We start from the raw sequence: 12736 nt of genomic DNA, 5'->3' as shown, positions 1-12736 counted from the left end.
AAAGGGTAGCAAATACCTTTAGGGATAGGATAAGGAAGAACAAGCAGTAGGAGTAGTCAGAGTAGACAATCAAAAAAGGGAGATATTTTAGACCTAAGGAGAGATTTGGAAGGTAAAAAGAGTGTTACTAGTTTCATATAATGCACAGAGGTTACATAGGATAAGGGTGAACAAGAGGTCATTAGATTTAGCTAATAAGATAGCCTTAGTGATTCAAGTGATGAGAGTCAATGGAAAGGTGAGGCAGGTGCCAGATGATAAGGGATCATAGAATGAAATTAGAGGAACAAGTAGAAATTTTGAATACTAACTAGTCTTTCAAGATCTCTGACACAGTAGAGAATTCTACCACCAGGAGTCAGAAAATAGATCGTGGAAGCATAGGATATGACAGCTTATTTGGTGAGACAACTAAGTTATACAATTTTCAACACAAAGACAGGGAAAATAATCTGGTATTTACTGTATAAAGAAAGAGGTAATCATATGTAAAGAAAACTCTGTGTTTTGAAGAGTTTGCATTGTGACCCAGGAAATGAGGCCAAACCTTTGTGAATTCTATGATAATAACTATGAAATAACATATTGACAGATGCAAAAATATCGGTGTAATCTGATATTTATAGTTAAAGAGTGAGGAAGTGAGAAATAGTTATTAAAGTCAGTGAAATTGGTTGGGGAAGGATTTCTGGAGGAGAGTTATGTTCTTGGTCTTAGTAGAAACATTGGAGTTCTCCAAAGATTTATGAAGACCTTTCTGGTTGTAGTATGATGTGTCTCAGATTACCATTCTTAAAATTGTCTTCATCCAAACAAGAAAGCAGGAATCACTCATACTATGATGTGGAAAATGGTGGTGTCAGGGAACCTTTCAAATTTACCTTCGTTATTACCTTACCTTTATCCACATCCTCAATCATTGGCAGTCAGATTTTGAACAAGCTGCCTGTACCATTAGGTGGCATATTACAATTGCCTTTCCCTTAGGAATGGTGACATGAGCTTACCACTAGAATAATCTACAAATCCTAGCTATATATAAATGGATTGTTACATATATATGTACTGTATACTTTTTTCCTTGAGTAGGTTTCTAATTTTAATGCAGTTTCCAAATAAATTATAGTTTGCTTTGAATTCAAGGTGAAGAATATTTTGATGACAAAAATTTTATTTTGAGTGAGTAGTTTTTAAAATACACATAATGTTTACTATAACCTTGTCCACGAGCTACTTTTTTAAAAAAACAATAACAACAAGAAGAAAACAAAACATCTTTGATTCACTTTATGGGTTGGGTTGGGAATCAGTAGATAGTGTGATAATAGTGGTGATGATGTTAAAGGAAATTAATTTTTGTTGAGCACTTAGTATATGCCAGGCACTGTGCTATGAGCTTTAAATGAACTATCTCATTGGTAGGAGAGAATTCTCCATGGGGTTCTTGCATTATTATTTTTTTCTTTTTTTGTGACAGAGTCTCCTCTGTCACCCAGACTGGAGTGCAATGGCACGATCTCAGCTCACTGCAACCTCCGCGTCTCAGGTTCAAGTGATTCTCCCATCTCAGCCTACCAAGTAGCTGGGATTACAGGCACCCACCATCATACCCAGCTAATTTTTGTAGAGATAGGATTTCACCATGTTAGCCAGCCTGGTCTTGAACTCCTGACCTCAGGTGATCTGCCTGCCTCAGCCTCCCAAAGTGTTGGGATTACAGGCGTGAACCACCGTGCCTGGCCAAAGAATAGCCTTAGAAGACAGAAATAGTGTCTATCACTAGAGCAAAAGGCAGGTTTGCTTATAGCCTTGGAAAATACAGTTAGTATCTGCCTCTGGAACAAAGGGCAGACATGCTTATGGCCCATTATAAGAAATTTGTGTTTCTTAAGCTTGGGGTTCTTTTGTAATACAACACACTACTTCTACAAGTGTCACCTGATCCTCTTTGTATTATCCTATGGGAATTGAGTTTGCATAAGCAACACAAATACTGATACTTTGGCTACTGTCATTGCTGCAATTAACTGGTTATTATTTCTGACCTAGGATTCTGGTGTCTTCTACCAGTTTCCATGAAACTAGCAGGCTAAATTTTTAGTGCATAAGCAAGGTAAAATCTCAGACCCTTTACCATTATTTCTTTTCTTTTCTTTTTTCTTTTGTTTTTTTGAGACAGAGTTTCACTCTGTTGCTCAGGCTGGAGTGCAATGGCGTGATCTCAGCTCACTGCAACCCGGGTTCAAGTGATTCTCGTGCCTCAGCGTCCCAAGTAGCTGGGATTACAAGAGCATACTACCATGCCAACTATTTTTTTGTTTTGTATTTTTAGTAGAGACAGTTTTGTTATGTTGGCCAGGCTGGTCTCGAACTCCTGTCCACAAGTGATCCACCCGCTTGGCCTCCCAAAGTGCTGGGAATACAGGTGTGAGCCACTGGGCCTGGCCCCCTTTACCATTCTTAACACTTGCATAATAAAACAACCCTCTAAAGATAGCTGCTTTTATTATTCTAATTCCACATATACCAAAAACTGAGATTTAGTCACCCATGCAAAGATTCATAGGTAAGACATTATAGAGCTGGGATTTGAACCCAAGTCTAACTCTAAAAGCTGCATTATCAAGCACTCAGGTCCTTGGATTGACCTTTTATCTGACTGCATCATGAACTATAAGAAAGTTATGCTTAAATAATTCTGGGTTGCAGATTACGAGTGTCATGTCAAAGGTTGAATGTTCATGTCAGCAGGAGATAAGAACAGTTAAAAAATTATGATATGTTTATGCCCCCACAAATCCTTGTTTGTTTAATTACCAGGTTTATACCTTATGGAAAAAATGTACATAAACTTAAAACCTATTATATTGACATTTTTACAGGTTAGAGATATCATCTATGAGTGACGGCATTATTTGTTTTGTTTTGTTTTTTAAACCAACAAAAATCCCTGAGCTCTTTACAACTCTGCAAGCCTAGAAGTAAGATGATTTACTTAAGACTAAAAGTGACAAAAGTGAATTCATTCAATAGATCCTCACTTGTTTACCCAAACTTCTTCTTATTAGCATAGATATTTTTATCTTTATATTAGGTTTACATCTGCTTTTCAATGTATATAAACAGCATGGCACATAGAAGGTGCCCATTAAATGTCATTTGAATGATTCTAAAGGGTTGTGGGTCTTCAAAGAATGGTAATATTAATACACAGTTCAGGGCTTTGACCATCTTTGGTGTTTTAATGCATTAACATTGCAAGTTTGCAGTTTTATGTAATTATTTCTGCAGTCATCTGAAAGTCCCCTTTCCAATCAAGCTGAAAAGATTTTTTAATAAAACTTTCTTCTTTTTCTTTTTTTAATATTTTCAATTTAAACTTTTTTAAATAAGGTAAAATATACATATGTAATTTACCATCCTTACCATTTTAAATGTACAGTTCAGCTGTAATAAATACATGATATTCTTTTCCCCCCTTATCCTCCTTTACTAGAAAACTTAATTTTTCTAATGATTTCTGAGAAATAGAACTCATCAAATGGCTTGAAACCTTGTTTGTTTATTCATTTGTTTTCCTTCCTTGAATTTGCTAAAATATCAGTTGCTAGATCTTATTATGTTTTAAGGAGGACAGTCTTATTCAATGACTGTAGATTGATTAATTGATGTTATATATAGCGAATCAATTCATCTTATAAAATTTCAGACAGTAAAGCTTGTTTTAGTTTGCTTATCATTAGATGGTCTCTGAAATTTGCAAGGAAAGTATTTTGAAGTGAGGATAAGACAATCGAATAAATCAGTTAGGAAAGTTTCAACTATATCATGAGGCATTTTATCTAGGGCTTTTGATTTTCGGTACAAGAAAGATCCCTAATTTATTTAGATTGTTTTCACTAGCTTAGTCCTGGTGATATGACAAGTTCACATATGCTCAAACTCTAAAGTAAAACTTTAGATTTTATAGTATGGGCATGTTTTATAAATGGGAGTTAGAAAAGGAATTTGGATGTTTCATGTGTATTTTAAATTATGAGTTTTACTCTTCTCCCCAGAGAACCCAAGATTGGTCAATATTTTCCCTTAGAAATACATCTGGGGAAAAAGTTCTAATTATGACCTAAACAAGCTAACATTAAACCTTTGGAATAGAAAGCAAGATTTATTTATAAATTTTCTAATTCTTCTGTGCTATGCAAATTAACATTATTCCTTAGATGTTATCTTTACACATCTGCTTTTCTTTCTATCAGCTTCCTCAAGTTGGTATGGATAACCACAAGTTAGTTTGGCTGTTAAGCAATGTTAGCATCGAGTTCTGAGAGTATTCAAGGGCTAGCAGCCAATAAACCTTGGTTCTGAACTACTGACCAGCTATGTTAGCTTGACTAAGTTCTTTGCCTCTCTGTGTCTATGTTTTACTCCTGTAAGGGATACTTACCCTGCCAATTTTACTGGGTTATTGGCAGAATTAAATAAGATAATAGATATAGAAGTACTTGGAAATATTACTAATGTGTGTAATTGTAAGTTGTTGTTGCAGTATCATTGCAAAGGCCTTTTGCCCACATTGAGCCTGAGTGTGTTCCTTGTCTTCCTCAGGATGTGAAGTAGGGAGAGAAAAAAATACCATCTCCATTCTTGCACACTCGTCAGTCTGCCTCCTCAACCTCACATAGCTCTAATTGTACCTAATGAAAATAACATTTTTAGGTCCCAGTTGCAGGAAATATTTTAAATAGAACCTGCCTGGGGCATTTTTCAAAATAAAATCTAAATAATGCAAGATTGTTAGCATGAACTGTGCCAGGGCTAGATTACACAACTAATAAAAATCAACCTGAGTTTCAGACTGTCCGGCAGCCTTGATTATACCTCCCCCAGGTCACCTGTGGTGATAATAGGACTCACATCAGACCTTGTCTTTGAGTTCCAGGGACCTTGGTCATCCTCAATGACCAATGACTTCATACTATGACTTGTTCATGAGTTAACAAAGTGGATTGTCAGCATCTATTCACATGTCAGCATCTATTCACATGTCTGTGACCAGAATGAGAATGTATACTTACTGGGCCCTGGCTTAAAGTTGTTTGTAGATAAGGGTTAGGAAGGACACACTTCCTCCTTCAACTCACTCATCAGCCATCTACAGGGTAGCTTCCTTGCCCTTAACACCACCTCAAATCAACATAAATGCTGCTGACACCATCTACATTGTTTATACTTTGGAGAGGTTGGGGAATGAACACATGAATGGCTCTTGTCTTGTGCCTGGAAACCTGGCTTTGAGGTCTCTGGGCTTTGTTATAGAAGGCATTTGTCTAAGAAGCTCCCAGAAGTAAGTTTTTTTGTTTGTTTGTTTGTTTTTTGAGACAGAGTCTCACTCTGTCACCCAAGCTGAAATGCAGTGGTATGATCTCAGCTCACTGCAACCTCTGCCTCCTGGGTTCAAGTGATTCTCCGGCCTCAGCCTCTGGAGTAAATGGGACTACAGGCGCGTGCCACCACGGCTGGCTAATTTTTTGTATTTTAAGTAGAAACGGGGTTTCACCGTCTTAGGCAGGCTGGTCTCAATCTCCTGACCTCGTGATCCACCCGCCTCGGCCTCCCAAAGTGCTGGGATTACAGGTGTTAGCCACCGTGCCCGGCTAGAAGTAAACCTTTTTAAGTGGAGTCTTTACTAACTCTTTGACCTCCAAGGTTCTGCCTCTTCCTAGTAGCTAGTACTCAGAGTACCTGGAAGTTCCTTCTTGCCTTAGCTGCTTTCTCTTGATACACTTCTTTTTGTGACTAAGTCAGTGTATCTTTTTGATTCTCTCAGACCTACATGGCTCTCTAGTATTAGACCTTTTGCCCAACTGACCTCTTCCAGACTGTTTCCTGTCAAGTAGTACTTCTAACCCAGTGGACTATTTTAACCCGCTGCTGCCAGTGTGTTGTTTTTATATTGTTCATGATTATTATATCACATGTAAATTATAAGTAGTACATATTAGATATGTATATTATTATACATATACACATATTAGTTATAGATGTATACATACATATTAGTTATACATGTGTATATATAATTATATATATATATATCTTTTAATATATTTAACAATGCTGGCAATACCTACAATTCTAATTAGAGATACAATTGTTTGAATACCTACTTTTTGATAGATACTGTATTAGGTATTTTACATACATTATTTAACACTTACAGTGATCTGAACAGGTCAGGTATAAAAATGTAAACCTATTTTTACTCATAGTTGTATAATGAAAGGAACTACTTCCTCCCACCTCCAATGGAGCCACCATAAACAGCTTCTTATCCTCATGTTTCAGGTGAAGAAACTGAGACTCAGAAAGGTTAAACAATTTGTCCAAGGTCACAGAACTAGTTGAGCCTAGTGAGTCTTAGTTTAAAGATGATGCTTTGTTAAGAAACCACTATATCAGATTGGTCCTCTACTTTAGTCTACTCTATTTTCTACCCAGGGATAAATACATTTGGGATAGTTAGCTTCTTTCAGAGCATTGAACATTTCACCTACTTCTATTATTGAGATATCTGGTCAACTCTTCTTCTGTGGAGGTATAACATAATAATTGAAAAGTTTTTAACAAGTACGTCCCTTTCACCTGTATGAATGAACACCGTGGAGCAGATATGATCAAAGCCAGTGGCTGCTCGAGAACTGTTAAGTACTTTGTGGATATCCATAGGGTGATTATCTTTCTTCTGTGTTGTTAGATACTTTTTTTTTTTTTTTTTTTTTTTTTTGAGATGGGGTCTGTTGCCCAGGCTGGAGTGCAGTGGTGGCGATCTCGGCTCACTGCCAAGCTCCAGCCTCCTTCGCCATTCTCCTGCCTCAGCCTCCCGAGTAGCTGGGACCTGAAGCCTGACGGCCTTCACGCCTTATTTTTAGAGGCGGTTTCACGTGAGGTCTCCATTAACAGATCCACCGCTCATTTCAAGAAGTGCTGGGATTACAGGCGTGAGCCGCAGCGCCCGACCTGTTCCCTCTATCCCCTGCCCCTGCCCGTCCTTCTTGTCTTTCAGATGTAGCCAATATTTTTAATTCTTTGCCAATATGCTGCTGCACAAAACTTGGCCAATCTTTCTTCTAGTGACTATCCACAAATACTTGCAAATTATCCGGGTCATACTTATACAAGGAATGTGATATTTGATAAACCATATACCTTCATCTGAAGGAATATGATATTTGACAAGCCATATACCTTCATCTGAAGAAAGGGGGGTATATACCACATGGAACTGATACAAAAGTAGAAAAAAATAACTTGTCTCTCAAATAGATACCTTTTTTTTTTTTTGAGGTGAGTCTCTCTGCCCTTGAGCTGGAGTGCAGTGGCGGATCTCCCAGCTCTGCAAGCTCCGCCTCCCGGGTTCACGCCATTCTGCCTCCAGCCTCGAGAGTAGTTGGGGACTACAGAAGCCATATACAGCCCGGCTATTTTTGTATTTTTTTAGTAGAGACGGGGTTTCACACGTGTTAGTAGGATGGTCTCGATCTCCTGACCTCATGATCCGCCCGATCTCGGCCTCCCCAGTGCTGGGATTACAGGCTTGAGCCACCGGCGCCGGCCAAATAGATACCTTTTGATGCCCATTCATTTAATCAACTAACGTTTACTAAGCATCTATATCTATTCATTTAGATCCCAGGGATGGTGTAATGAACAAGAGCAACAAATTCCTTGCCCTTTTTAGTGCATACTTTAACAAATAAACAAATATTAGAAGATCAGATAAGAGCAAGTATAAAGGCCTATTTTTTGAATAATAGTGTGTTCAATGAACAGAGAAAATGCCAGTGTGGCTGCACCCTAATGAGTAAAGGGGAGAGTGTTATGTAGAGCTAGATCATGTATGGCTTTGTATGAAGCAAGGAGACTTGGAAATATTTAACACTGAAGTATCTAAAAAATGGTGAAAAAGAGCTAAGTTGATTGAGCTAAATTGATTTACCCTTCTTCTCTGAAATATATTATTATTACTACTATTGTGGCTTTAGATTCATGGCATTTAAAGAGGCTGTCCAATGTCTGACAAGAACATAAATGTTTCTTTCATTTAATCCCCACTGGGCATATCTTACGCCCTTTGTGTTCCAGGAACCCATATAGAGGAAGAAATAAAAGCAAATCCCACAATCTACATAGTGTGATGGGGTTGCATCTAAACATCAGAATTGGAGTGCTTTGATAGTTTCCTTCTCAGATGACAGAGGCCTGAGCATAGTCAGGGGCGCTTGCCAGAAATTAACTTTACCAGAAGCCTAAGTAGGAATCATTCTTATTAACTTAGTTTGTAAACCCAAGAGGCATAGCCATCTGCATTCCTGTGTTTTGCATGATGTCTGGGATTTAAAATTTCAGTAAGTGAGTACTAAGCAGTATGAATAGTGCCGATCATTTGGTACTGTCTTAAAATTGTTGGTTGGCATGCTAATCCCATCTGTTAGGATTGTTATTACTCAGTTATAAAGCACTTGGTTTGAATTGCCTCCCTTAGCAATTTTAGTTTTGACAGCACATATCCCTTAATGTTTAAAACAAATATGGTCCCAAAATGTCTTCCATAAAGTAAAATTAAATACTCCAACCAAGATTTACAGCTAATCTGTATAGTGTTATCAGACTGCTTCTGATTTCTTCCTCACACTTTTCCATTTTCTTTCATGTTTGACATCTTCCGGAATCCAAGTAAGGTAGAGTAGACAAAGGTCATGGATTATACATAGAAAAACAAAGGCAGAATTTTTATTTATTTGTATTTATTTATTGTAGTTAATTAGATTCATTAAATATGTTTATTGAACTCACATTATTGAGAAAGTGCTAACCAAGGTACAAGAAGACAGAATTTTTGTTCAATGAATGTCCTTATGTAATGTGTTAGCCAATTAATGCCCAATTTATAAGTGGCCTTATGATAACATTCAGGGTTGAAAATTCTTTATAATGCTAGTGCTGGTTGATACAATTAATCCCAACTGACCAGACTCTAGTGGGATTTCTTCTTTATAAAAGCCCAAAATTCAACACCTGGCACATCTCAGTGAGTACCTTAAAAAGCTAAGTAGTTAACAGGTAAATTAACCTGTAAGCTAACAGATATTCTCTGGATGTTGATCTGGTTTTTAGTATGTATTCTGTGTCAGGAAATATTGGCTGAGAAACCAATAGTAAAATTCAATAATCCCTGTAGTAACTGTTAAAGGACTGGCCACAAGGTCAGAGTAAAAATGGCTATACCTCCAGTTATAGAGAGACTTTCTCATAGGTTTTTATTATCAGATTTTCAACATTGTAATATTTATTACTGGGAAGGAAGTCAGACTATCTTACAGTTTGGAAGATGGGTATAACTTCTCTATGTAGCTCTGTGGCTACCTCATGGCCACAAATATCCACATTAGCAGTTAGTTTCATATCTTCTTGTCAGTTGCAGCATAAAACTGCTCTGTGTTGCTTTGATGTTGTTTCTGATTTCTAGGCAAGGTCCTAAATGGAAAAGTCAATACTCTTGAAATATATAGAGCACAAACAAAGTTGTAAACACCCAATAAAGCCATTTTGTTATTTCTCTGTTCCTACAGAAACTCAACATATTGCATGAAGGTGTCAATGTCCTTGACTGTTGCAGAGAATGAATCAGGCCTGTGCTACAACAGCAGGATCCGCTATTTAGAAAAATCTGAAGTCACTAAAAGAAAGGAGATCTCCTGTCCAGACATGGATGATTTTAAAAAGTCCGATCAGGAGCCTGATGTTGTGTGGTATAAGGTAACTCAGCATGGTATAAAATGCATATTTTACTTCAGTCAATAGCAGCCTTGGGGATGAGGAAAGGGAGTTTTTTTATTATTAGTTTTTGGTATTAGTTATTTCACTGAGAAGAATCAACAGATCCACAACTAAATAATTCAGAGCTGTGACTCTTATATATCACTGATTTTTAATGCAGGTGTTAGAAGCAATACCCCCTTCTCCAACTGCTAAAAGTAGAATCTCCCTCCAGCCTAACAACATATAAGAACAAATGGGAAGAAGGGTAAACATTTAAATAACACTTGAAATAAATTATCTGGGGGACATAGAAATATTATTTGCTGGCGGGAACAAAGGCCTGCCATTACAAGTAGTAGTACTTATAAAGAATAACAACTATCATAATGTTCTACTCTGTGAAAGCCACAACAGTGAATGCAGAGGAGAGAAACGGGCCCAGTACAGGATGTGTAAACACTGCTAAGGTTAAGTTTAGCTGGAAATAAACCACATTCAAAGGTTGTACAGAAGAGAACTGAGGCCAGGCTCAGTGGCTCACGCCTGTAATTCCAGCATTTTGGGAGGCGGAGGCGGGCAGATCACCTGAGGTCAGGAGTTCAAGACCAGCCTGGCCAACATGGCGAAACCCCATCTCTACTAAAATATAAAAATTATCTGGGCATTGCGGCACACATCTGTAATCCCAGCTACTTGGAAGGCTGAGGCAGGAGAATTGCTTGAACACAGGAGGCAGAGGTTGCAGTGAGCTGAGATCGTGTCACTGCACTCCAGCCTGGGCAGCAGAGCGAGACCCCATCTTAAAAAAAAAAAGAAAAAAAAGAAGAAGAGAGTTGAATGAAATGATTATTTACAGAGGTTTGGGCAGGCTTGAAGAAATCAATAAGGGAAGAAGCTGTTGATTATCACCCCTAGACCTGCAGTGGCAAGGGGAAGGAGCAGTGTCACTGGAACCTGGCAAGAGTGGAGGAAGCTGCCAAGAGATACAGCCTTAAAGGAACATATGAGGGTAGCAGATAGGAAGGGAGTGGGTAGGATAAATACCCTAACCATTTATAACTCCTGCTCTCTGTTTTTTTGCTAGTTGCCTCCCTCTAGTGCCACCCTCATTCAAACTGAAACAGAAGCGAGGGGGCAGAGGCAGGAGATAGAATCAATAGCATTCGGCTTTTCTGAGCATAGAGTAGAGCAGAAAAGGGCAGAGAATTGGATCTAGGGGAAGAAGCAGATAATAACCACACAACCTTCCAGCCATGATATTCTGGCAGCAAACCTGGGTGCCACGGTCTTGTAACAGAACTAAGCCAACTCTCCTCTGTCAGCTCTGAACATAGCAATTGACACACTGTACGGTTTTATGATGTGATGGTAAGTGACCAAGGAGGTTTTCTGCACAGATGCTGTGTGTACTGTTGGAACCAAACACACATAAAAGGTGGAGCAGGTTGTTTCTATAGGATCTGACAGACCCTCAGTTCCTAGGGAAGCCTAATCCCTAACTCCCACAGCTGTCATATGCTTTTACATTTGGAAGCCTCTCCGTTTTCACGCCTAGGGAAACTTAACAATAGACACCAAGAACATGCTCTGTACTAGAATGTCTAGGTCTTAATATGAATTATCTTAATGAAGACAATATTGTGACAGATAAAAAGGAACATAATGTTTATTATGCATAAAAGTAGACTACAGATAATTTGGTGGGTTTATGCCATCATCAACTTCATTTGTATTTATTAAGCACTTATTGTGTGCCATTCATTGTAGCTAAACTTGATTTCAACATTATCTTGTTTAAATCTCAGTGCAACTCTGTATGGTAGGTGCTATTATCCTAATTTAATGGAGAACAAAACCACTGAGGCTTAGAGAGATGTGACTTATACAAAGTTACACAGTGAACAAAGCCTGATTTTCTATTCAAGGCAGTGTGACTCCAGAATTCATTTTCTTAATCACTACCCTCTCCAGCAATGGGCCTGGGACTAAACCCAGCCTTGACCATATCTTGGGAACTTTTGTAAGATGCCATGCTGGTACAGTGGAGCCTGGCAAAAGAAAGAAAAATAAAGTTTTATTTTAATTTTATGGTTGAGGAAGGGAACATGACCTGCCCAAAGAGTTAGCAGCTGGGAGTGAAATCCAGATAATCAACTTTCCCTTATAAGAATCATTCTACTATCTCATCTTACTTTCTGCTAACTTCTTTCTTCTCCTTTTCTCATATTTCTAGACATCACTATCATCCTTACATACTCAAGCAATTTACTGCTGGCAAATGCCACTTCTCACTCTTCCTTAGAAATGGACCAACAATGGTGAAGCAACAGGCCTTTCCAGCTCTGCCTGGATAATATTTAATATTTCCATAATATTTTACAGTTGATAAATGATCATCATAATGTTAGCTAATATTTCTTAAGTACTTACTATATGGCAAGCTGTGTTTTAGGTGCATGAGATAGATTAACGCAATTCTTAGAACTACCATATAACGTAATATTATGTCTATTTTATAGAAGAAGTGACTGGAGACAAGCTAAGTGGGTTAGCAAAAGTCAACAGCAGTTTGTGACTTGCAGTTTGGCTACTGGCCCCACTCTTAGCCCCTACAATATACTAATGGATTAGGATAAAATACTAGAATCAAAAGTTAAAGAGTACCTGAAGCTCAGGAATGTATTGCTAACTCTTGGTTCTCATACAAGGTTTCAAGTAAATACCTGAAGAAAGTGTACCAACATATCAGGAACATATTTCCTTTTCAGTTAGTATTTGGATAGTCTGCCTTGCCTACTTTATAGCCTGTGTATTTTCTACCAGGCTGAGCAAGTTTTGCTCCGGCTATAGCAATATAAAGAAGAGGATACATTTGTCGAGAGTTTATTCTGGTGCTCATTCAAAGTTAGAAATGTCC

General features: G+C 38.0%; 1 protein-coding gene across 1 annotated transcript in view; it reads left to right on the top strand.

Moving 5' to 3' along the window:
- IL1RAPL2 (interleukin 1 receptor accessory protein like 2) overlaps positions 1-12736 on the top strand; it is a 1212980-nt gene that overhangs the window by 606304 nt on the left and 593940 nt on the right. The window contains exon 3 of the mRNA XM_021932495.2: positions 9630-9816. Coding sequence (XP_021788187.2) covers positions 9630-9816 — 187 coding nt within the window. The remainder of the gene's footprint in view (positions 1-9629; positions 9817-12736) is intronic.

The sequence above is a fragment of the Papio anubis genome, chromosome X (genome assembly GCF_008728515.1).
Source record: "Papio anubis isolate 15944 chromosome X, Panubis1.0, whole genome shotgun sequence".
NCBI classification, from domain to species: domain Eukaryota; kingdom Metazoa; phylum Chordata; class Mammalia; order Primates; family Cercopithecidae; genus Papio; species Papio anubis.
This window is presented reverse-complemented; position numbering and strand designations above follow the sequence as displayed.